The 22,207-nt window shown below is 40.8% G+C and overlaps 1 protein-coding gene across 1 annotated transcript in view; it reads right to left on the bottom strand.

Moving 5' to 3' along the window:
• The window catches only part of FBN2 (fibrillin 2), a 141,422-nt gene that overhangs the window by 4,052 nt on the left and 115,163 nt on the right, over nt 1–22,207 (bottom strand). Inside the window, exons 47-63 of the mRNA XM_083702173.1 lie at nt 20,935–21,063; nt 20,056–20,175; nt 17,684–17,809; nt 15,886–16,038; nt 13,888–13,953; nt 12,587–12,712; nt 12,345–12,464; nt 12,037–12,159; nt 9,767–9,898; nt 8,925–9,050; nt 7,747–7,953; nt 6,395–6,520; nt 5,733–5,855; nt 5,045–5,161; nt 4,278–4,406; nt 1,340–1,459; nt 592–823 (exon numbers count right to left, since the gene is read on the bottom strand). Coding sequence (XP_083558299.1) covers nt 592–823; nt 1,340–1,459; nt 4,278–4,406; nt 5,045–5,161; nt 5,733–5,855; nt 6,395–6,520; nt 7,747–7,953; nt 8,925–9,050; nt 9,767–9,898; nt 12,037–12,159; nt 12,345–12,464; nt 12,587–12,712; nt 13,888–13,953; nt 15,886–16,038; nt 17,684–17,809; nt 20,056–20,175; nt 20,935–21,063 — 2,275 coding nt within the window. The remainder of the gene's footprint in view (nt 1–591; nt 824–1,339; nt 1,460–4,277; nt 4,407–5,044; nt 5,162–5,732; nt 5,856–6,394; nt 6,521–7,746; nt 7,954–8,924; nt 9,051–9,766; nt 9,899–12,036; nt 12,160–12,344; nt 12,465–12,586; nt 12,713–13,887; nt 13,954–15,885; nt 16,039–17,683; nt 17,810–20,055; nt 20,176–20,934; nt 21,064–22,207) is intronic.

Raw genomic sequence — 22,207 nt, 5'->3', positions numbered from 1 at the left:
TATAACTGGTTGGCAGAATTGCTAGAAGGTCCCTGGCAGGAATCAGTATTAAGATTTAAGCAAAAACTGCTTGCTGGTGGGATGGACCAGGTGGACCATTGCTGCTTACCAGAAGAAGTAGGGGTTGTGGAACCAATCCAACACTCCTACCAGTGCATTTGCACTCTGCTGACCTCTGCTGCGTTGCCTTCTTCATCCCAATGTGCATCACTAAACGACCTGCTGGGAAGCTAGTGTTGTAGCTTTGCCCCAACTGGCAACAAGTATCTGGATTTTAAGACTTGTTGGGAGTGATGTAGCTGGACACCTAGGCCCGTGTCTTTGTAAAGGAGCAGAAGACCTCAGTTGCCCTGTAGTGTCTCTTATTGCTGACTGTCTAAAGGCTGTCCTGATCTCCCAGCCACTTCAGAAAGGAAAGTGTGAAAATTATGCTTCTTGTTCTCATATAATCAATCAGAAATAGTGCGTTGATAAAATACTAGATAACTAGAACACATTTGCTAACAATTTGGGCTACCTGGGCCTTCTAGAAGATTAGCATTATAATAAAACATAGATGCTGGCTTGTGGGAATCACCAGCAAATACTCACCCTTGCCCAACTCTGTAATATCCAGGTGGGCAACCACAAAGATAACCGCCTTCTGTATTGGAGCAACCGTAATTGCAGGGGTTCTTAGTGGATGAACATTCATTTACATCATGGCATGCAGCTGAGAACTGATCAAAGGAAAATCCAGAGGGGCAGGCACATTTGTAGCTTCCAAGAGTGTTGTAGCATGAAGCTGAACCACAAACACTAGGATTTGAGCATTCATTTTCATCTGTTGGACAAATGACAACATTTTATTTTTTTAAAAGGTATACAGAATTTATTAACAGGACAATAGTAGTAAAACAGTAATATAAACAGGTTCTGAATTTAAGATTTTAAAGATTGGAACAGGAAAGTGCTCTTGCCATTTTAAATAACTACAAGATAAAACATACTTCAGTACGGTAGTGGGGTAAATATAACACCAGCAGTGTGAGAGGGCAAACCCCATCTATTGTGCTTTCTTTGACTCTTCCCACCAGAATTATTGTTTTGCTCTCCATCAGCACCTACAAATGCATAGCCCCCTGAATGCAGACTGTAGCTAAAGGTGTCCTTTGGCCACACAGAGCAGTTTCCATTAGCCAGCTAGGCTTGACGCTGCAATCCTATAATTTATGCCTCATTAGTGCCACCTACTGATTTCTGCTGCCCTGCTGTTTAGTTTCTTTGTCAGAGTTTTGAAAACTTAAATGTTGAATTTGAAATTTTGGAATGATCTGCTTGTGAAGTTTTGTTTTCTTACCCACACATTGATTCCACTGATAATGCTGAACATATCCTTGTGGGCAGCCACATCTGTAGCCACCAAGGATGTTTTGGCAGCCATGTTGACACCTGTGGTTTCCTTCACACTCGTCCACATCTGTAAAGAAAGAATGCGGTAGATATAAGAAGAAAAGGGAGAGTTACAATTCTATACACACTTACCTTACAAGTTCCATCAACTCAGTGGGACTTATTTTTAAGCAACTATGCAATAGGATTGCGCCTTAACAAAATTTCTTCATAGAAAATTGGAGTTGGTAGTAACCCTTTTGACCAACCCTTTTACACCCTCCCTGGGAAGATTCCCAATCTTCTCCAAGAAATAGAGCCCCCTGGATTTTAAAGGATACCTGTTCCAATATCTCAATCAATCATTTATTATACAGTCACATAGCTGCTAAAGTTCCAATGTCTTATTGACTTATTCTTGCAGCTAGGAGGTGTTTACTGATACAACTAAAACTGATTGTTCCTCATTAAGTTGCCTTGGTAAACAGTCTATGACATTTTAATGGATATTTGAACATTTCATTCTTCTTTTCTTACATTAGATATGCTCACTGCCTTCATAATTTCCTTAAGTGTTTAAAGTATTTACCACATTCATTGTCCTTTGAAACATCTCTAGTTTGTTCTTATCTTTCTTAAAATGTTGTGACCAGAACAGGGCACAGTAATCCAGCTGCATTCTAAGTAGCACAGGGTAAAATAATATCTCCTGTGTTCCACTTAGCTGCAAAAGGCCCTTCAAATTCTAAATTGCATTTAGAGGCTTGGATCTGAAAGTGCCCTTCCATGAAGAAGAAACCTCTTCTGCTTCGAGAAGGGCTGTTAGCAACTTAGTGGAAGAGCTTTGTGTGAGAAAAGTGCACTGAAATCCAGATATGTTCTTCTGTTTATGCAAGTCTGTTTCCTATCTGCTGCCCCCACTTCCAAATTTTTAACTAGGTATGGTTTAAATCTCTTACATGAGTGCATAGCAAGCACTAATGGCTAGAATGGGAACAGTTCCCCACTGGAAAACCACTTTAAATCCTCAAGCCTTGATTAACAAATCAAATCTTGCTTTCCAATGGGGAACTTTTTGTGGTACACTGCAATGCAGTCCCAGATACCTGATTATACGAAGCCTTCAGCTAGTGCTTGTACAGAAGTTAACTGGAAAGAGCCAATAACTGAAAGCATTTAACTCAGGTTCTTTGGACCCAACCCAGAATCTGAGATCTAGTGCATACATCTAATACAGTGGTGCCTCGCAAGACGAAATTAATTCGTTCCGCAAGTCTTTTCGTCTTGCGAGTTTTTCGTCTTGCGAAGCACGGTTTCCCATAGGAATGCATTAAAAATCAATTAATGCGTTCCTATGGAAACCGCCTTCAGACCAGGTCCGGGGACAGTCTGTCCCCCGACCTCTTCTGAAGGCCGGTAGGGGGCGAAAGTCTTTGCTCCCCCCCCGCCTGCCTTCCCGGGACAGTGGAGACTTCTCCGCTGTCCCGGGGCGGTCTTAAAATGCTGGCGGGCGGCAGCGAATCCTTCGCTGCCGTCCCCCAGCATTTTAAAAGCCCCTGGGACAGCGGAGACTTCCCGGGGCGATTTTAAAATGCTGGCGGGCAGCAGCGCTGCCGCCCGCCAGCATTTTAAGATCACCCCAGACAGCGGAGAAGTCCTCCGCTGTCCCGGGGTTTTTAAAATGCTGGTGGGCGGCAGCGAAGGCTTCGCGGGCAGCAGCGCTGCCGCCCGCCAGCATTTTAAGATCACCCCAGACAGCGGAGACTTCTCCGCTCCCGGGGCGATTTTAAAATGCTGGCGGGCGGCAGCGCTGCTGCCCGCGAAGCCTTCGCTGCTGCCCACCAGCATTTTAAAATCGCCCCGGGAGCGGAGAAGTCTCCGCTGTCTGGGGTGATCTTAAAATGCTGGCGGGCGGCAGCGCTGCTGCCCGCCAGCATTTTAAAATCGTCCCGGGACAGTGGAGGAATTATCCGCTGTCCCGGGGCGATTTAAAAGCCCCAGGGAAGGCAGGCAGGGGGGACAAAGACTTTTGCCCCCCGCCCGCCTTCAGAAGAGGTCCAGCGCTGCGTTTCTCCGCTCTCCCGGAAGGCAGGCAGGGGGGAGCAAAGACTTTTGCCCCCCGCCCGCCTTCAGAAGAGGTCCAGGACCTCTTCTGAAGGCCGGTGGGGGGCGAAAGTCTTTGCTCCCCCCCCCCCGCCGCCTGCCTTCAAAAGCCATCCGGGATAGCGGGAAGCGCTTCCCTGCTATCCCGGACTGCTTTTAAAATGCTGGCGGTGGGGAGCAAAGCCTTTCGGCCCCCGCCGGCCTTCCTGGACCTCTTCTGAAGGCCGGAGGGGGGGGGGAAGGCTTTGCTCCCCACCGCTAGCATTTAAAAGTGGTCCCCGGAGATTTCCCTATGGGCTTTCTTCTTGCGAAGCAAGCCCATAGGGAAATTCGTTTTGCGAAGCGCCTCCAAAACGGAAAACCCTTTCGTCTAGCGGGTTTTTCGTCTTGCGAGGCCTTCGTCTTGCGGGGCACCACTGTAGTGAGATTTAATCATTACTGAAAACACGGCAGTGGCAAACATATGAATAGACATCACAGTGATTGCTTTAAAATACTTGCTTAAAAATATTGCTTAAAAATGTTTGCTTAGAAATATTCACCCAGCTACTTAGAACTAATAGAGCAAAAGGTATAAGTAATAGAATAATTATGCTGCTGTCTCATTAGACTCAACTAGCTGCCTAAGCTAAGGCATTCAGATTTTGAATGTTGTGTTGCAATAAAGTCCCATAATAAACCTGTCTATGCTCTTATGAATTTATAGTATAAGCTCAGTATGTAATATTATGTAAATAGGGCTATGATCTTACACCTTCTGCAAATATATCATCTACAAATAACTTTTGATGTTCAGATTTTACCATCACAGTTTAATCCAGTTGAGTCTAGAGAGAAACCTCTTTGGCATTCACAGGTGAAACTTCCAGGAGTATTCTGACAGATTCCTTTTGATCCACAAAGTGAAGGCTGTGATCCACATTCATTGTTATCTAAAAAGTTATTCATTTTTATTAATCAGATTGAAAAAAGAGATCTAATACAAATATAGAAGTATATGGCAATGGATATATACACATGCTTGAAACTTGCACATTTCTATAGCTATCAACATAGCATATGATGTTGACTAGGGGTTCAGAATATGATTAAGACTGTGGGAATTATTTGCACCCACAGTGCTACTTCCAGATGCAAACTAAATAAGGGGGTTCTCTTTTGAAAATATTTCATTCTACATCATTAACTTAAATCCACAAGGTGTGTGCTAAAGGTCAAAGAAGATTATGGACATTTGATATGCCAATAAAAAATACTTTTGAATGTAGTTTTAAGCAACTGTAACTTCAAGTCAGCTTTTAATAATGCTTTACTCCTTTGTCTCTGTGTGGTTACATTTACGATGTAATATTCAGCAACTGCATAAAAATCCTCAGTGAGTGCTTTCATTTCTTCCGACATTTTTATCTACATCCCCCCTTGAACTTCTAAGTAGCGCAGTGATGACAAATAAATATCTTTATACAGTTGGGTTGTTGTTGTTAATTCTACACAGATCAGATAAAAAAAATCAGGCAATTAATGTGACTTGTTTTTATGAACGAAAATTCAATTTTTCAATTGAACTTACCAATACAAGCCGTATGATGTTGCGTGAAACCCGGTGGACATTTACATGTGAACCCTCCCAAGGTATTGACACAAAGGAACTGGCAGTTGTGCTGCTTAGTCTGACATTCATCAAGATCTAAAAGTGAAAAAGAGGTAAAATGTATTATGTTTAAAATGAAAGGTTATTTACTAACAAATTATCTATATCACAGTCAGAAAAATTATGATTTCCTCTTATTTCAATAGATCAGTTACAAGGCACTTTTTACATGCTTACCCCATGCTTGGCTTGAACAGTTGAAGTATAATTCTATAATTAAGAAGCAAAGCCGAGCTGGCTGCCTTTACCCAACTTGTCAAGACCCTACCTCTGTTTTAGTCAGTCTCAGATACACCTGGACAGTTTTGTGTCTCTGTTCCATTTAGGGAACACTGCCCAAGCCTTCTCTGCCTGCAGCAGAAGCATGTAAAGGCTCTTGCAATATACAATTGAACATGCTGGGCCAAACTACACCTTTTTTAATACAAAAAACAAGCAGAAGCCTTGGTCTAGCAGGCTACTTTTATTCAAAAGGAAAAGGAGCAGTGGGGAACGTACTCCCAGTCCAGACTGGGACCCCACACCCAATTTGCTGCCAAAAATTCAAGTATTACACAAGAAGGAATTAACGAATAAAGGCAACCCATCAAAGCACTCAGCCACTAACCTCTACAGGTTTTTCCATCTTCTTGCAGGATATAGCCACGCGGGCAAGAACACTGGTAACTTCCTTCACTGTTCTTGCAGATAAAGTTGCATGGTTTGGGAGACTGGGAGCATTCATCAAGATCTAAGTAGGATAATGAACTATTAGTAATTCGGTTTCTTTCTGGAAATAATATCTAAAGATACAAAGAAATGACTATTCCCCCCTCATATGGGAAATATTGAAAAGAAAAACAGGTGTGTGCTAAGAGCCACCTTGAACGCTATTTGGTGTGAAGATGGGATACACATTCAGTCAATAAATGCACAAAATGGGTGAATCTTTCTCCTAACATCCGTAATATTACTATATTTCAGGATAGCGCCAATATGACCTCTGCTTCCTTTCCTAACTCCCAGATATGGGTCTGATATGGAGTGGGATTGGTCTGCTTAGATGGCGATAGCAACCCCTGCGTCACACGCTCACAGCTCATTTGTAAACCAGTTGTTACTGTTCCACAGCTTAAAGGGGGAAATTGCTACTTAGGGCTGTGTGGCCAGAAGTTTCCCCATTTTGTACTGCAAAGTGTTCATTCACTTATGTAATGGAGCAACCAGGAAGGCTATAAGGCTGTTTTAAAGTCAACCAAAAAGAATGAAGTTGGTCGTGGTAAAACTTACCCACACAAGAAGTACCACTAATATCAGTGGTGTAGCCAACTTTACAAAAGCATCTGAAGGAGCCCATGGTGTTGATACATTGGCCATGCCTACATAGACTTGGCATGACTTTACACTCATCGATATCTGTGGAATAACAGGAAATATTTCAAAAATAACATTTCTTACTGTAGCATAAGAGACTAAGAGTGCAATCCTGATGTGGAGCGTGGTCTAATTCCCTCATTCTGCACACTACTGGCAGGGGAAAAGGAGGCTGGACAAACAGTATTTCATGCCAAGAAACAGAGGACTATAGACTCTTAAAAAAAAAAATCTCCCCCAATCCCATTTTACCTCCCATTTCCACCCCTCCCCCATTGTCTCCCTTAGAAGGACACATCCAATCCACTCTATTATGCTTGGAATGTCCCCTCAGAAACCATAAAACTGCACCTTTATTTGATTAAGAATGTATTACACAATTTTTCAAACAAATTATTTATCTTTCGACGATACCTTATTGTCAAATTCTGAGTTCAGTGGTACCTTGCGTTAAGAACTTAATTCGTTCCGGAGGTCCATTCTTAACCTGAAACTGTTCTTAACCTGAGGTACCACTTTAGCTAATGGGGCCTCCCGCTGCTGCTGCTGCGCTGCTGCTGTGTGATTTCTGTTCTCATCCTGAAGCAAAGTTCTAAACCCGAGGTACTATTTCTGGGTTAGTGGAGTCTGTAACCTGAAGCGTCTGTAACCTGAGGTACCACTGTATTTACTTTCATTGCATTAAGTAGAATTTGTAGGCTTGTCACAAAAATACCAAACCATTTGCCTAGCTACTTACCAATTTAACTTAACAGAATTCATATCTGCCCAGCATCAGTGAGCATAAATTGGCTGGAATGAATAAAATTTGAAAACTACAATAGTATATGGCAGGTGGCCCATTTTGCATGTCACATGGTTTATAGTTAAAATAAACTATGAGTAGCATGCCAGCAGGGCACATTGCAGATATCGCAGGCACTCCACTTCTCCCTTGTTCCTACTGCTCCTGCTCTGCTAGGAAAGGAGCCACGGTATGCTTTGCCATATTGTCCGAAAGTGGGATTGCCGTTTGTGTCCCTTGGACAAAAGAAACTAGATATCCATTCAGAGTGTTCCCCTAAGAGAAACTGCTGCGCAGTTGTGTTTAATTTACAACACTGTCAACATACGCCACAAAATCATTGAATTTTTGGTTTGCAGAAAGCTTTCTGTCTGTTATTTTTAACTTTACAGTTAGCCATCTACTCCTGTTTCAGCGTAAAATACTGTTCAGCAAACTATGAAAAACCAAATAAGACCCATTTATCCCACTTATCAAACAGTACCTCTTCCATCGGTGGTGTACCCGGGACCATGTGGGCAAAGTTTCTTGTACTGGGTTGTTCCTGGGAGTGGGCAAACCTCGCACTGATTGCCCCAGCCTCTGCCTCCATCACAACAGCACTCTGATTTTGTGACAAGATTTCGGCTGCTAGAGGCCATCTGGCACATTGTCTGCAAGACTTCAGCAAAGCAGAAACCTTCACGGTTATCTGTGAAGTGAATGTGAAGTAGCAACATATGGATTAGAACAAGGTGCACATCCTTGTTTAAAGCATTTATTATCATATTCTACGGAACCATTTTATGCAATTAGCCAGCAAGTCCTTTTCCAAATTATCATACTTCATCACAGAATACTACCTGAAAACCGACAAATCTATTTTATTAGAATTATAAACTGGTCCAATTTTTGTACCCTGATGTGGTTTTTCCATACATAATTTTAAATACCACTCACAAAATACTTTTTCATTTTAATACTACATACATGTCCATAAGTTCTATAAGCCAAAATTCAAATATACTTTTAGTAGTAACAATACACTGATTTTTACCTTCCTTGTTTTTATGCATTTTATTCATGTAAAGATTTTCATACACAGTAAGGTTACAAGATGGCATTTATTTACCAAATTTGTAAGCAAAATGTGTAAGGTAGATAGGTTGGAATCTAAATGTTAATTATGAAATTTAATAGCTTTATCGCCATCAAAGATCATTCTCTCAGAAAACTATGGGCATGCTACATTAATCTGTGTCCTGAGCACTAACTCTTAGCAATTTGATGGGGGGAAATCCAGTCTGTATCCTGAACAATTGAGCAATATATACAGTATAGCACTTGCAAAAGTACACCTCTCTCTTGACATATGACAGGATAGCTTGATAGTGGGGCAACCCTGAAAATGGAACATTGCACGCATGAAAGGTGTTAAATCACTACTTGATATAGTATCTCCAGCTTTCCTAATTTAATTAGTTTTCTCTCAAACCATCTGTCTGGTATTTTTTTATTTTTTTGCAAACAGGGGAGGATAATCTTTTAATTTCCCTTCCTTGTAGATAAGACAGATACAAAAGATTTTGTTTCAGCCAACTACCACTTATATTCAAACTGGCAAAGATTTCTTAAACACTCTCTTCGTTTGAACGGAAAATAATGGACTGTAGGTTTACTTGCCAATGCATTCAGTTCCAGATGAACTTGACTGGAAACCATCACTGCATTCACACCTGTAACTTCCAATAATGTTGACACAGTGGCCATTTTCACAGATACCTGGCTTGGTGCGGCATTCGTTTTCATCTTTATCACAAATACAGAAACCAAAAATAAATACGTACAGAATCACAATGCAAGTTAAATGATACCAATACAATCAACAACTTCAGATCACTCAGTTGGGTTTCCCCTTCCTCCTCTAAGGCGGCTGAAGGACAATAATAATTTGAGACTGATAGTGTTGCTAGAAATTAGTCTGAGATCTAGGAGCCTGATTTCCTCTCTGTAATAATCCAATGCTATGGTGCTGAGGGTTCTCCTAGAAAACTGATAGGAAGTAAGAAACGTCAGAATTAATGCTGTAAAATCCCAGCTTACGCTCAGTAAATATTAGGGACGGGGAGAAATTCAGTTCAGTTCACAATTTAATGGAAGCCTACATAATTCGTACTTCCCAAAGCAATATGCAGACTGAAATGCAACTGTCCTTCAAAATTCACACTTCTCCCAATTTTGTGATGAAGCTTTCCAACCCAAAAATGAGCACACATTAGAAGTGTGCATCAAATCCATAGGTGAGTGAAAGGAGCATACAAAAAAATCCTAATATCACAGACACTGCTTGAATAAATATGTACATTAGGCAACACTGCATACAAAAATGTGTCTATTATGTGCACTAACAGTAGATCGGAAAAAGTCATAATATACATTAACTTTTATTCTTAACAGTCACAACAGGAATACTGAGTTAAATAGGCTCAAGTTTTTTTCTTGAAGCACCCTATCTTAATACTTACCCATGCAACCTTCTCCATCTGGTCTGCGGGTCATTCCAGGAGGGCAGATGCACATGAAAGTTCCTATCAGATTTTTGCACATCATACCTCTTGATTCACAGTCGTGTAGACCTTCTGCACATTCATCAAGATCTTTAAAAAATAACCAAGGAATGTATATGCTTAGAACATCAATCTACTATTTGTTCTGGGGACAATATTCTGTCCTATACATATGCACCCCAGAGTAAACAGCATAAAAGTATAAGGGAACTTAAGTGAGTATACTGTCTTGCACAGATGGGGAAGGCTAACGTTCTCTGAAATGTCCATTCTATGCACAGGGCCAGCTAGACATATGAAACAAGGCGTCTCAAAATGTGTGGATGAGCCAGTCATGTTGGGAAGAGGGAACGGTGTAGGGTAATTTTTGGAACAAGTCATGCCTGTACAAAAGGGACTGACTCCACTGGAACCAGAATGCAACCAGATAGTTGGGAGCTTAAAATAAAAGAAGTAGCAGAGCACCTTTAAAAATGATCACCAAGGAAAAATCAAAAAGAGCCGAAGAGTTTCCAGCTGAGGATCAATCATCCCTAAGGGATGAGGATGAAAATGTTCATGATTGCCCAAGCAGGAAAGAGGTAGGAAGTACCATTTGTACCCAGCTGAAAGGTAGATTTGCATGTCCAGTATAGCATCACTGAGTTGGGCTTACTTGTGCCTCTAGCGGACAAAGGTGTTGGAATTCTGCCTCGGTCAGAGGTATGTGCCTATCTGTCCAGGCACCGACTGAATTCCTTTTTGACCTCCCTCCTGCGACTCCCGGCAGGAAAACACAAGAGGTCCGTTCCGGTGATTTTTCTCAGGCTGTGAGAAAAACACACCACTGCTTCTCCTCCTCCCTGCTTATCCCCAGGGAGGGGAATCAGACAGGCAGAAGCGTATCTACATGTCTTTATTTCTGTCTTTAGCAGCCATACAGATAAAGATGTCTGTACTCTTTGAACAACAGAGAGAAACTCACTCCACCCATGTACTTCCTGTACAGGTCATATGACACACACTGAGCTCACATCCGGTGCTCAATAAGGAGAATGGACTGCCCCTTTGTTTCCATGGCAACAGTCACACACACTCTGTTTGGCTTTGCAGCCACAAGCAGCTGGCTTAGCTGCTTCTTGCTGCCGCATTGCTTCTTTATAGTAACAAAAGGAAGGAGTAGGTTTTTCAGGAAATAGGCTAGCCTCAGTTTTGCATATTTGCTGAGAATGAACTGGCCAGAACTAAAACTCAGAACAGTGTTAACCTGCTTCCTATAACAAACAAACAAACAAACAACATAAAGTTCAGTTGGGCAACCAGAGGTGGCAACCAGTGTCACAGGCCATAGAAGGGTGCGGCCCCAGTGATGCTACACTGGACAAGGAAATCTACCCATTTGCCAGTGTGGAATTGCTGGATTCTGACATCCTGGCTGTTACCAATCCCTGTCGTGATCCGCTGCTGCATCCAACCAGTGAAATAATAATAATAATTAAAAAGTTTTCTGGACGTAAAAGCCCTGGGCAAGACACCATTTCTCCCTCTTCCAGAGTCGGTCACAGTGGGGAAGGAGGAGAAAGATTTGACAATACAGTGGTACCTCGGGTTACATATGCTTCAGGTTGCATACGCTTCAGGTTACAGACTCCGCTAACCCAGAAATAGTGCTTCAGGTTAAGAACCTTGCTTCAGGATGAGAAGAGAAATCATGCTCCGGCGGCGCGGCAGCAGCAGGAGGCCCCATTAGCTAAAGTGGTGCTTCAGGTTAAGAACAGTTTCAGGTTAAGTACGGACCTCCAGAATGAATTAAGTATTTAACCCGAGGTACCACTGTACACACATGCATGTATACAAGATAGAGAAGACGAGGATTAAGAGGTGAAAGATTGAAGTGAGAAACACTCAAGATTGAGGTGAGAAACATTAAACCAGGATGAAGAAGTGAGAGGGACCAAAGGGAACATGACTGCTTTGTGGTGGCAGGAGCAAAAAACTGAGGAGGGGCAAGCCTATTTCCTGAAAAACCTATTCCTGCTTTTGTCCACTACAGGCGCAAGTAAGCCCAACAAAACTGGCAAGCGAAATTAAGGCAATGAAGGCACAAAGGGGTGCAAAGCAATTCAAAGTGGCCAAAGCACTGAAGGGTGCTTTCTTCTTGTCTGTGTTACGTAAAATGCAGGTGATACATTTTGAAATAAAAAACATTTTCCTATGAAAGATCATTTTTTTAAAAAAAAAATCCATACCTTTACACATTTTTTGGTCCTCTCTTAATTCATAGCCCACTGGACAGGTGCATTCATAGAAACCATATGTGTTTATGCAGCGAAAAGCACACAGCAACGGGTTTTGTACGCATTCATTTATGTCTGAACAAAATAGAAACAACATCCTGTGTTATCCAGTCCTTAGAAATCTTCTTCCAAAAATAAAAAACAAACAAGCCACTCTTTCTTATTTTTACTTCCCTTTGGCAGTAAAGGGAATCGGATAAAGATTCAAAGCAGGTTAGTTGCCCAAATGTAGTCAGAAGATAAAACAAATTATAATTTACCTTCGCAGTTCATCATTGGCCCAGGTTCAAACCCGTCAAGGCAATTACATTCAAAGCTACCAATAACATTGGAACATGTGCCATTTCCACATGGATTACCAATTGAACATTCATCGGTATCTAGGGTGTAACAAGTAAAACAAACTTGTGAAAACTGGGATGCAGGTCAAGTTCATGAAGTTTTAAAGATTACAATGCATGAAATAAACAGATTTTACGTATGGCTTTGAATCAGCACACACCTACACAACGCACTCCGGTGTAATCTAGCTTGTATCCCAAAGGGCATTCACAACGGAAGGATCCATCTGTGTTTATGCAGTGACCGTTGGAACAAATGCCTGGGCTCTCAAGGCATTCGTTGACATCTAGAAACAAGAAAGTGGCATCAAATCATTTGTACTGTTCTGTTATCCATCTCGGGATTCCTTTAGTATAACAGATACACATTTTATTGGACAGTAATAGAGGAATAAATGAATAAAAAGGAAAGAATTATTCCTTATGCCAAAAACGCAGAGAAAATAAATGAATTATTATTAAGGACATTTGCTTTGCTTCTCTGATTAACAATTAGTTCACAGAGATAGGAGCAAAGTTATGGAAAACTTTCCCAGTGGAGATCTGCCAGACACCCTCTCTCCCTGTCTGTAGACAGTTGCTGAAAATGTTTTAAACTTCCAATGGTTTATATTTTGTGATTTGTTGCTTTAAACAAATGATTTGGTCTTTTTTTTTTTTTTAAGAAGAAACTTGATATACAAAAAATTGAGCTGCTGCCCATTTGGTGTTTTAGTACTGTTGTTTTTAGTACAGGCAGCAAACGTTTTAGGTGGGTCCGATAAGTGCGCAAATGCCCACACGTGCATTGTGTCAAACCTGGAAGTGACCTGAAAACGTCACAAAAAAGGGGCGGAGCGAGGCAGGGGCGGAATGGCATGTTTGCAGGCTTTTTCAATGGTGTTTCAAATATATGCAATTTCATTTAAACCCATGGTGCCTTGGAACATAACCCCTGGAGTTGCCTGTATTGTAGTGTTCTACATTGTTTCAAATTTCTATTTGATAGTATTTTAATTTGTCGTAAGCCACCTTGGTTGCTCTAAACCAGTGATGGCCGAACTTGGCCCTCCAGCTGTTTTGGGACTACAACTCCCATCATCCCTAGCTAACAGGACCAGTGGTCAGGGATGATGGGAATTGTAGTCCCAAAACAGCTAGAGGGCCAAGTTTGGCCACCACTGCTCTAAACAGAAGAACTAGATAGAAATTACCATATTGGCTAGTACATAGAGTATAAATCCTGTGGGCTGCATCTACTGCCCTAGGCCTATATTAACTTGTGCTGCCATGTGACCATTCACCAATAAGAGAAAGTAAGGACGTTTTCTGGAGTAAGATTTATGTTGTCTCCCCCTAATCAGGAATATTATTCGCATCTGAAAAATCAACACAACTTGCTTTCTAAAAGCCAGAGAATCCTGGAGTATAATTCATTAAAGAAATAAATAGTTTTAAAGTGATATCAAAGTAAAGCCAATACCTTCTCGTGTATCATCAATCCCAGGTATAGTCCCATGACCAAATGGACACAAATCCTGGAAGGCAACTGCACGAGAACATTTTTTGGAACAGCAGCACCACAAAGGGAATAAAAATGGCAATGATTATACAGCTGACTATGGCCAATTAAAGCAATAACAGGCACACACATATACATATATGCTTTTCACAAGTGCTACAAAAGGAGTCCCCCCCCCCCATTTTTCTTCCATATCCAAATACTGCGTAATAAGTGCCACATCCATAAAGTAATCGGCAACTGTAGCTGTAATCAATATTCAGTTTTTAATATAAGCCAGTAGCAAAACCCCAAAGACACCAATTGCTTTACTGGATTTTAACCCATGTTTAGCCAGCTCCAGTTTCCAGTGATGATATTGGTTCCATATACGCCATACATTTAAAGCACATCTCCCCACTTGCCCCAAAGATCCATTGCTCACTGTATAGTAATCCACAGTTAGTCAATAGAGAAGGTAGAGGGCCTTCTCAGTAGTGGCGCCTGCCCTGTGGAACGCCCTCCCATCAGATGTCAAGGCAATGAGCAACTATCTGACTTTTATGAGACATCTGAAGGCAGCCCTGTTTAGGGAAGTTTTTAATGTTTAATGCTGTATTGTGTTTTTAATATTCGGTTGGCAGCCGCCCAGACTGGCTGGGGTACAAATAATAAATCAATAAATTTATATATCTTCTTCTTCTTCTTCTTCTTCTTCTTCTTCTTCTTCTTCTTCTTCTTCTTCTTCTTCCTGAAACCACTTACTTAGAGTAGCTCCACTGAACTATTGGAATTGGATCAAGGATCTGGTTGGACAAGTAGAGGCTCTATATGCCCATCGTTTTTTTACCACTGCCTCTTGAAAGCCAACTAGGGCTGGGCAATACCTGGTTTTCAACATCACGATATATCACCAGCTAAACATCACAATATCTCGATATATATCTGCAGTGGCCGAGGGTCCTGCCAAACCTCCCTCCAGTGGCGGAGGGAGTGTTTCACTTCCCCACAAAAGCAGAGGGCCTTGCCATGCCTCCCCACAGTGGCGGAGGGCCTTAAAATGTAAGGAAGTAGTAGATTTAATCAAAATATTAAATAAACCTCCATATAACATATTTAATATGTTTTCAACTAATTTAAGAGTGGTTTAAGTGATTTACTAGTCAAGTTGCATCTGCTTCCCCGCTCACAGGTCTAAGTGGAATCTGTGCATGCATAAACCCCTCTGAGTTCAACTAAACTTACTTCTACTTTCCTGGGAACTTTGATTGTCTAGCCACGGGGGTGGTCCCTCCTGGATTGCTAGCAGGCTCTGCATAATTAGCTGAGCTCTAGGTGCAAAGATACTGGTGAAACTGAAAGAGTTTGATGGTTTGTGTGAGGGCTGATCCTCATCTCTTACAGGTTAGGAGGGAGGAGGGAGAGAGCAAACAAAGCAAGAGTCTTGGTGCCTGCAAATTATCTGCAAGGTATCACTAAGGTAAGGACAAGGGTGGCACTGTGGGTTAAACCACAGAGCCTAGGACTTGCCGATCAGAAGGTCGGCGGTTCGAATCCCCGCGACGTGGTGAGCTCCCGTTGCTCTGTCCCTGCTCCTGCCAACCTAGCAGTTCAAAAGCATGTCAAAGTGCAAGCAGATAAATAGGTACCACTCCAGCGGGAAGGTAAACGGCGTTTCCGCGCGCTGCTTCTGGCCAGAAGGGGCTTAGTCACACCGGAAGCTGGACGCTGGCTCCCTCGGCCAATGAAGCGAGATGAGCGCCACAACCCCGGAGTCGACCACGACTGGACATAATGGTCAGGAGTCCCTTTACCTTATCTCTAAGGTGTACTACCTGCACCACCACCTGGGAAGCCGTTAAGTCTCCACCTTTTGTTCACCTGTGTATTGCCTTGTAACACTTATCACGATGTCATTTCCAATACTGTTATTCAAATGTATGGCGATGTATGTAAAGCCAGCACATGTTCTTTCTTTACCTTTTTCTTCCTTAGGACAAAGTTCACAGGGATCACCCCATCCTTCTCCTGGCATCTTGCTGCAGCAGCACTTTGCCTTGGTGGTGTTAAATGCTTTTGGCAGAGAGCACTTGCCATTCTCAAAGTTAGTGAAGCAGAAGCTTTGTCGCGTATCTAGGGGGGAAAGCAAATGCCACAGAATTACTTTAGACACTGGATAGCTGGGTAAGTTAATCAAAATCAAAGGAATGGTTTCACTTCTCACTTGGTGGGAATTTCTGCCTGAACCTCTATCAGCAGGAGGCATTATTATTTTGTAATGCCTTTTCCATGCACTGAAGCCCTTTCAGTCTGCTTATACTAGGCATTGGGAAACCTCTGATCCACCCACCCCTGAAAAATTACTTTTGTAGTGAAAATATTTGTATCCAAAAATGGCGTAGTTCAGTTTCTTCCCCACCCACCCCACATCATCCTTCATTCCCTCTCCATCCATCTACCCCATAATGTCTTTTAATTCTCATCTGTATCTCCTTCAAGAATTATTTGACAATTGAACAATCCCACACATGTGCTAAGTCAGCCTGTGGATTTTTGTACAGCCAGCTTTCATCCATGTGGGGAAACCTCAAGACATTTAAAGCATGGCATCCAGTAGGCTCAGTGTAGTATTTTGTTTGTTGTTGAATTAATCTCCGTCTAATATTGCAGGTGGCTGTTTAAAAGTCATAGGGCTCTTGTCCATTTGGATGAATTGGGCAATTTGCTCCCTAAAAAAAGTTCAACAACTTAGGGTTGTCTGGGAAAAAAATGGGAGAGTTCCTGCACCTCTTTTCTAGAAAAAAATAGCACCGGTGTTAGGCAAGGCAAGCTTTCAAATCCATTTTTGCCTGGTCTGGGCTTAGCATGGATTTGTGACTGAAGATGTAGATGGAACATCCATTACTTTAAATATTCATACTGTTTTTTTAATTGTATTTGTATTGCTTTTATTGCTGCAACTGGGCCCACAGCAACTGGTTGAGCCAAAGTTTGTCTTTCTGTTGACTCGGAAACTACAACTAATCCAGAATGCGGCATTTAGACTGGTGACTGGGAGCAGCTGCCGAGACCATATAACACCGGTCCTGAAAGACCTACATTGGCTCCCAGTATGTTTCCGAGCACAATTCAAAGTGTTGGTGCTGACCTTTAAAGCCCTAAACGGCCTCGGTCCAGTATACCTGAAGGAGCGTCTCCACCCCCATTATTCTGCCCGGACGCTGAGGTCCAGCGCCGAGGGCCTTCTGGCGGTTCCCTCATTGCGAGAAGCAAAGCTACAGGGAACCAGGCAGAGGGCCTTCTCGGTAGTGGCGCCCACCCTGTGGAACGCCCTTCCAGCAGATGTCAAAGCGATAAACAACTACCTGACATTCAGAAGACATCTTAAGGCAGCCCTGTTCAGGGAAGTTTTTAACATGTGATATTTTACTGTATTTTTGGTTTTTATGGAAGCCGCCCAGAGTGGCTGGGGAGGCCCAGCCAGATGGGCGGGGTATAAATAATAAATTATTATTATTATTATTATTATTTTAAGTTTCAAGCATTGCACATTCATTTTTGCATGTGTTAATGATTGTATTTTCTTTTTATTATAATATTAGCCATCCCGATAATTTTTTAAAGTGTAAAGGTGAGGTAGAACTCCTTTAAATAAATAAACGTGAGACAGCCCAACTTAGCCAATTTTTACTGAAGTTTTACTGAAGTTTACTGAATGGCCCTCCCTTCTGAATATTTGAGCTGACTGTTAACAGCCTGCTGCAACCACTGTGCTTACCAAAACATCTCCTGCCATTATCAGATATCACAAAGCCTGTAGGACAGATGCATTGGAATCCTCCTGGCGTATTAGTGCAGGATCCAAAGAGACAGATGTTGGGATCCTCGTTGCATTCATCAATGTCTGAAAAATCATTTATTTATTTATTTATTTCATACCATTTTTACACAACTTGATTGTAAATAAATAAAAGTTTAAAGACGGTTAAAACGAAAATGTGATTACAACATCAATCCAAAATGGTATTCAGCTTGTGTATTTTCCAGAAAGCTGATGGGAAATAGTGCATTATGCAGAATTGATTTTTAAATGAGCAAACCAGTTTGTTCTGTTTTAAAACACCAATTGCTTTATAAAGTCTACTCTAAGGCTGTGCCAGTATATTTGGTCATCCCCTCCCCCAACAGTTTGGGGAAAGGCAAAAAGAAATTGCTCATAAAAAAAAGAAAGTGAGTATGAGAACTTGTGAAACAAATATTTGAGGGGTGGGGCAGGGGTTTGTCTATTCCTGTTCCATTATAACGTAGTTGGGGGCTGTTGGCATCTTCTCTTCCTTAACCATGAGCTGCAACCAAGAATCAACCTTGGCTACAACTCATGATTAATGGAAAGAGAGTGTTTAACTACAAGTCCAAATTCAGAAAACACACTAAACCTGACTTTGACTTAGCTGCCGCATCATGCCATGCTAAGAGAAGAAACACAGTGTTTGCCATCTCCTTGCCAAAAGCCCACACATCTGCACTAAGACATTATTTCTCTTTGTCTTATGTGCTAATGTAACCAGTGTCTTGCACATGATATTCACTGCAGCCCCAAAATGCTATGCTTTGAAAGGTTTCAAAGAAAATATGACTTGGATTACTCTCAAGAAAAACAGTTAATATTGCTAGCAATAGCTGCCAAAAATATTTAAAAGCTGGCCAGAAAACAAATTAATAAATGCACTGTGTTACAAAAGTTAAAATCTCCAAAAAAATGTGTTGCTCAAGATAAAAGTCCAGCATATTTAAGCAAGATTTTGTTCCTTGATTTATGAAGAATACTGAAAGCACACATAAAGTTTTCCTTCCATCTTTATCTGGGCAAAAATTCCACTAACATCAGTTAGTTTGGCACAGAGAAGACATGAGGATTTACTTCCTGTGTGGTTAATTTTAAGATATTTAGGATTGGCTGTCTGGTACCAATATCTTTGTTTCTTAGTTTGATGAAACATTGCGATTTGCATGGATCCACTTTCTCATTTGATAGCTGTGTGTTACTTTCCCCCCATATAATGAAAATCTAAAGCATCTAACGTTCTAAAAACATTGGCATATTATTTTGTATCAAAACAAAAATTCCTTAGATGTTGAAATAAACATCAAAGCGCTATGCAAATAACTCAATTACCTTTACATATTTGGTGTGCATTTGGTGTGGAATTTAGTTGCACATAACTATGAGTGTTAAGACTTAAAACAGAAACCATTTACTATATTTCTGAGTCTGGGTCCATTCAGATGTGGATATTATTGAATTAGTTTTTCTGGTTATAATGCAAGCGCTTCTTGTCCCAGTTTCTAACATTCCTGTTCCACTGTATAACCTGCTGTGTTACTGGAATTATGGCTTTTTGATTGCTATGTTGCCAGGGCATGCTAAATTTCATTCCCACCAGTGGACATGGTGTAGCACAACCGTAGCTGTGACCAGGCGTATCACCATGAGTGATTCTGTTCCTTCATGATTCACACATGAAAATGGTGGGAAGGTACTGTATACTAGAATACTACTGCAAATTTGGTAACATGAGCTGTAGTGGAAACTGTGAAAACTGTGGGGAAATTACAGCACAAATGCTCCTGTGATTTTCTAGGTTAAGTGGATTTTTCCCCTGAAAGCAATTAACACAGAAATGGCTTCTACTAAATTCCACTAGGTTTCCAGAACTGGAATTTACCTCGTGTGAAAGATCACATAAAATGAGAATGTTATCAGGTAAGGAAACTTTAGGGAAATAGAATAAAATGCTGTCTGAATGCAGCCTATATTTTCAGACAAATTTTCAGCTAAGTTTTCTCTATGTACTCGCCAGGGCGTGGTGGTGTGTGGATTTGTTTGTTTGTTAAGCAAAGAGTTTACGAATCACAAACCAGCATATTTCCCCCCTGATTTCTGTTAATGAAATGCCATGACTTTGAGTTTGTTTCTCATCATGACTTGAGTTGGTTTCTCATCACAAGCACAAGAATGCCGTATCTTGAAAGTCGCTACATTTGTAAATGAGTGACACAATCTTTGCATGTTATTTCTACCACATCCAAAATACCTATTCTTTACTGTGTTAGTATTGAAGTTCAAAATAAAATATAATGCAACATTACCAATGCAGCTTTCGCTTTTTACTTCATAGCCTGGTGGGCAAATGCACCTAAAAGATCCTTCCAAGTTTTGACATGTACCAGGGAAGCATGAGCCAGCAAGCACCACACACTCATTAATATCTCAAAAGAATAGAAAAAAAGACAAAATATGTTAGAGATTCTAGAAGGATTACCTACAGTCTAAGTATGCAATAAGAGACAAGAATCTAGATCAAGATCATTGATCCTCCTTCTCACACTTTTGTCTGTCCTTTGCTGTGTTAAGTGACCCTGCTCCCATATGTAAATAACTACTACTACTACTACTACTACTAATAGATACTAATAACATTTATAATACCACCCTTCACCCAAAGATCACAGATTTTACAATATAAAAACACAAAAATACATAACAAATGGAAACAATAGCACTCCTCGCCCCTAGCTCTTGCTGACGGGGAAAAGTTCCTTACTCACCCCTTTGCAATGAATTCTGCTGTTCAGTTTAGCATACAAGAGCCACATAAGGCCAATGTATCAACCAAAATTGGTTGAAGAACAGAGATTTCCCAAGAAGAGGGAGAGGATCTGTCTTACTTGTCTGATATAGGATTGTGTTTCAGCTGCAGTTCACAGCTATCCATAAATACCTGCCGGAAGTGTTTTGTTCTGCTTCTTTAACTTATTTAGTTTTTTAATTGAAAGACACTAGGATATATGTGACTGAAAGACTCTGTAACATGATTGTGCAAACGTATACCTGAAAAAGCAGCACAATTGTATGTTTAGCAAAAGTAAGTCACACTGTATTCAATGGGATGTAATCCCATATAAGTGTGCACAGGATTGCTGTTCTATCAATGCACATTTACACTAGGTAGTTGCTTTCATACATACCAATACAGTTCTTGCCATCTGGAGTGAGTTCATAACCTTCATGACATAAACATTTGAAAGAACCAATTTCATTGAAACACCTCCCATTTCTGCACACCTGCCCAAAGAAGGAACTGCATTCATCAATATCTAAATGGTTAACAAAAAGCAACAAAATGGTTAACAAAACAAAGCAACAAAAAGCATTATTCTATCATGCAATAATTGCAAGCTACAACACATTTTTAAAAGAAAAGCCAAACTAGCTTTTCAGGTACCTTTTAATTTGAATAACTTTCTAAAGAATTGCTTGAGGTAACTGATATTACAGTTTGAAGTCTGGTTTGTTCTGTTATATTTTACTCCAAGAAGACCAATTTATCCTAACTAGAACCCAATAAGGCAGACATGTATGTACAAAATATTTTTTAAAAAATATGATCCTGTTGAGATTCCAAGATGGAATTTTGGAGGTAGCTCTTAGATAACCAATACAATTTTTTGGAATTTTAAAATCATATTAATTTTTTAATCACTTTTTAAAGGTTTCAATTTTGTAACTTAAATTTAAATTTTAAAGTGAATCCATCACGTGACATATCACATTAAAGCCCATGAAGTTCTGAAGAGATTGGTGTTTTTAGTTTTGACGTATCTCAGTTCTGGGCTGAGCTTTTATGTTTATTGTGTAGGCCGGAATTGTCAATTTTTTAAAATCTCAAACTCTCATGAAACACCTCATAACGGGATGAGATAAAAAATTAAAATTTTAGATTCCAACTTAGCTTTGATCATTCAACAAGTGAACAAAATATAAAGAAAATAGGATGACATGAGTTTAAAAAGTTGGATCACTTGATATGGAATGACCTACTAGCAGTCTTTTCCTACCCAGTTTAATTTTCTGCCACCACAAACAGCTATAGTGCTGATGTTGGTGGCCCAGTCAGTAGAAACTGCAGTTCCACACCAACATAGCCCTAGGATGATGCTACATGACAACATAGTGTCATTCCAAGGGAGGATAGGAAGGGGCACCAATAGCAACTCTGCTGCCACTTGCAGCAGCAGCAACTACATTTTAAATGAATGAATGAAAGGAAAAAAGCCACTGCTGTCCCTTCTTTCCCTGGGAATCTCCTTCCCTTACAAGTGAAAATTGCACAATCCCACTCCCAAATTCTCAAAGTTCATCCCCTGCTGAGCATTCTGAAACCCTAATTTTCAATGGAAAATATGACTTCTTGCTCATATGTAATTCTGTCTTCCCAAAGTTGTGGTCCTGATCTAGTTG

This window comes from Podarcis gaigeae, assembly GCF_964106915.1.
Source record: "Podarcis gaigeae genome assembly, chromosome: 11".
Taxonomy (NCBI): domain Eukaryota; kingdom Metazoa; phylum Chordata; class Lepidosauria; order Squamata; family Lacertidae; genus Podarcis; species Podarcis gaigeae.
This window is presented reverse-complemented; position numbering and strand designations above follow the sequence as displayed.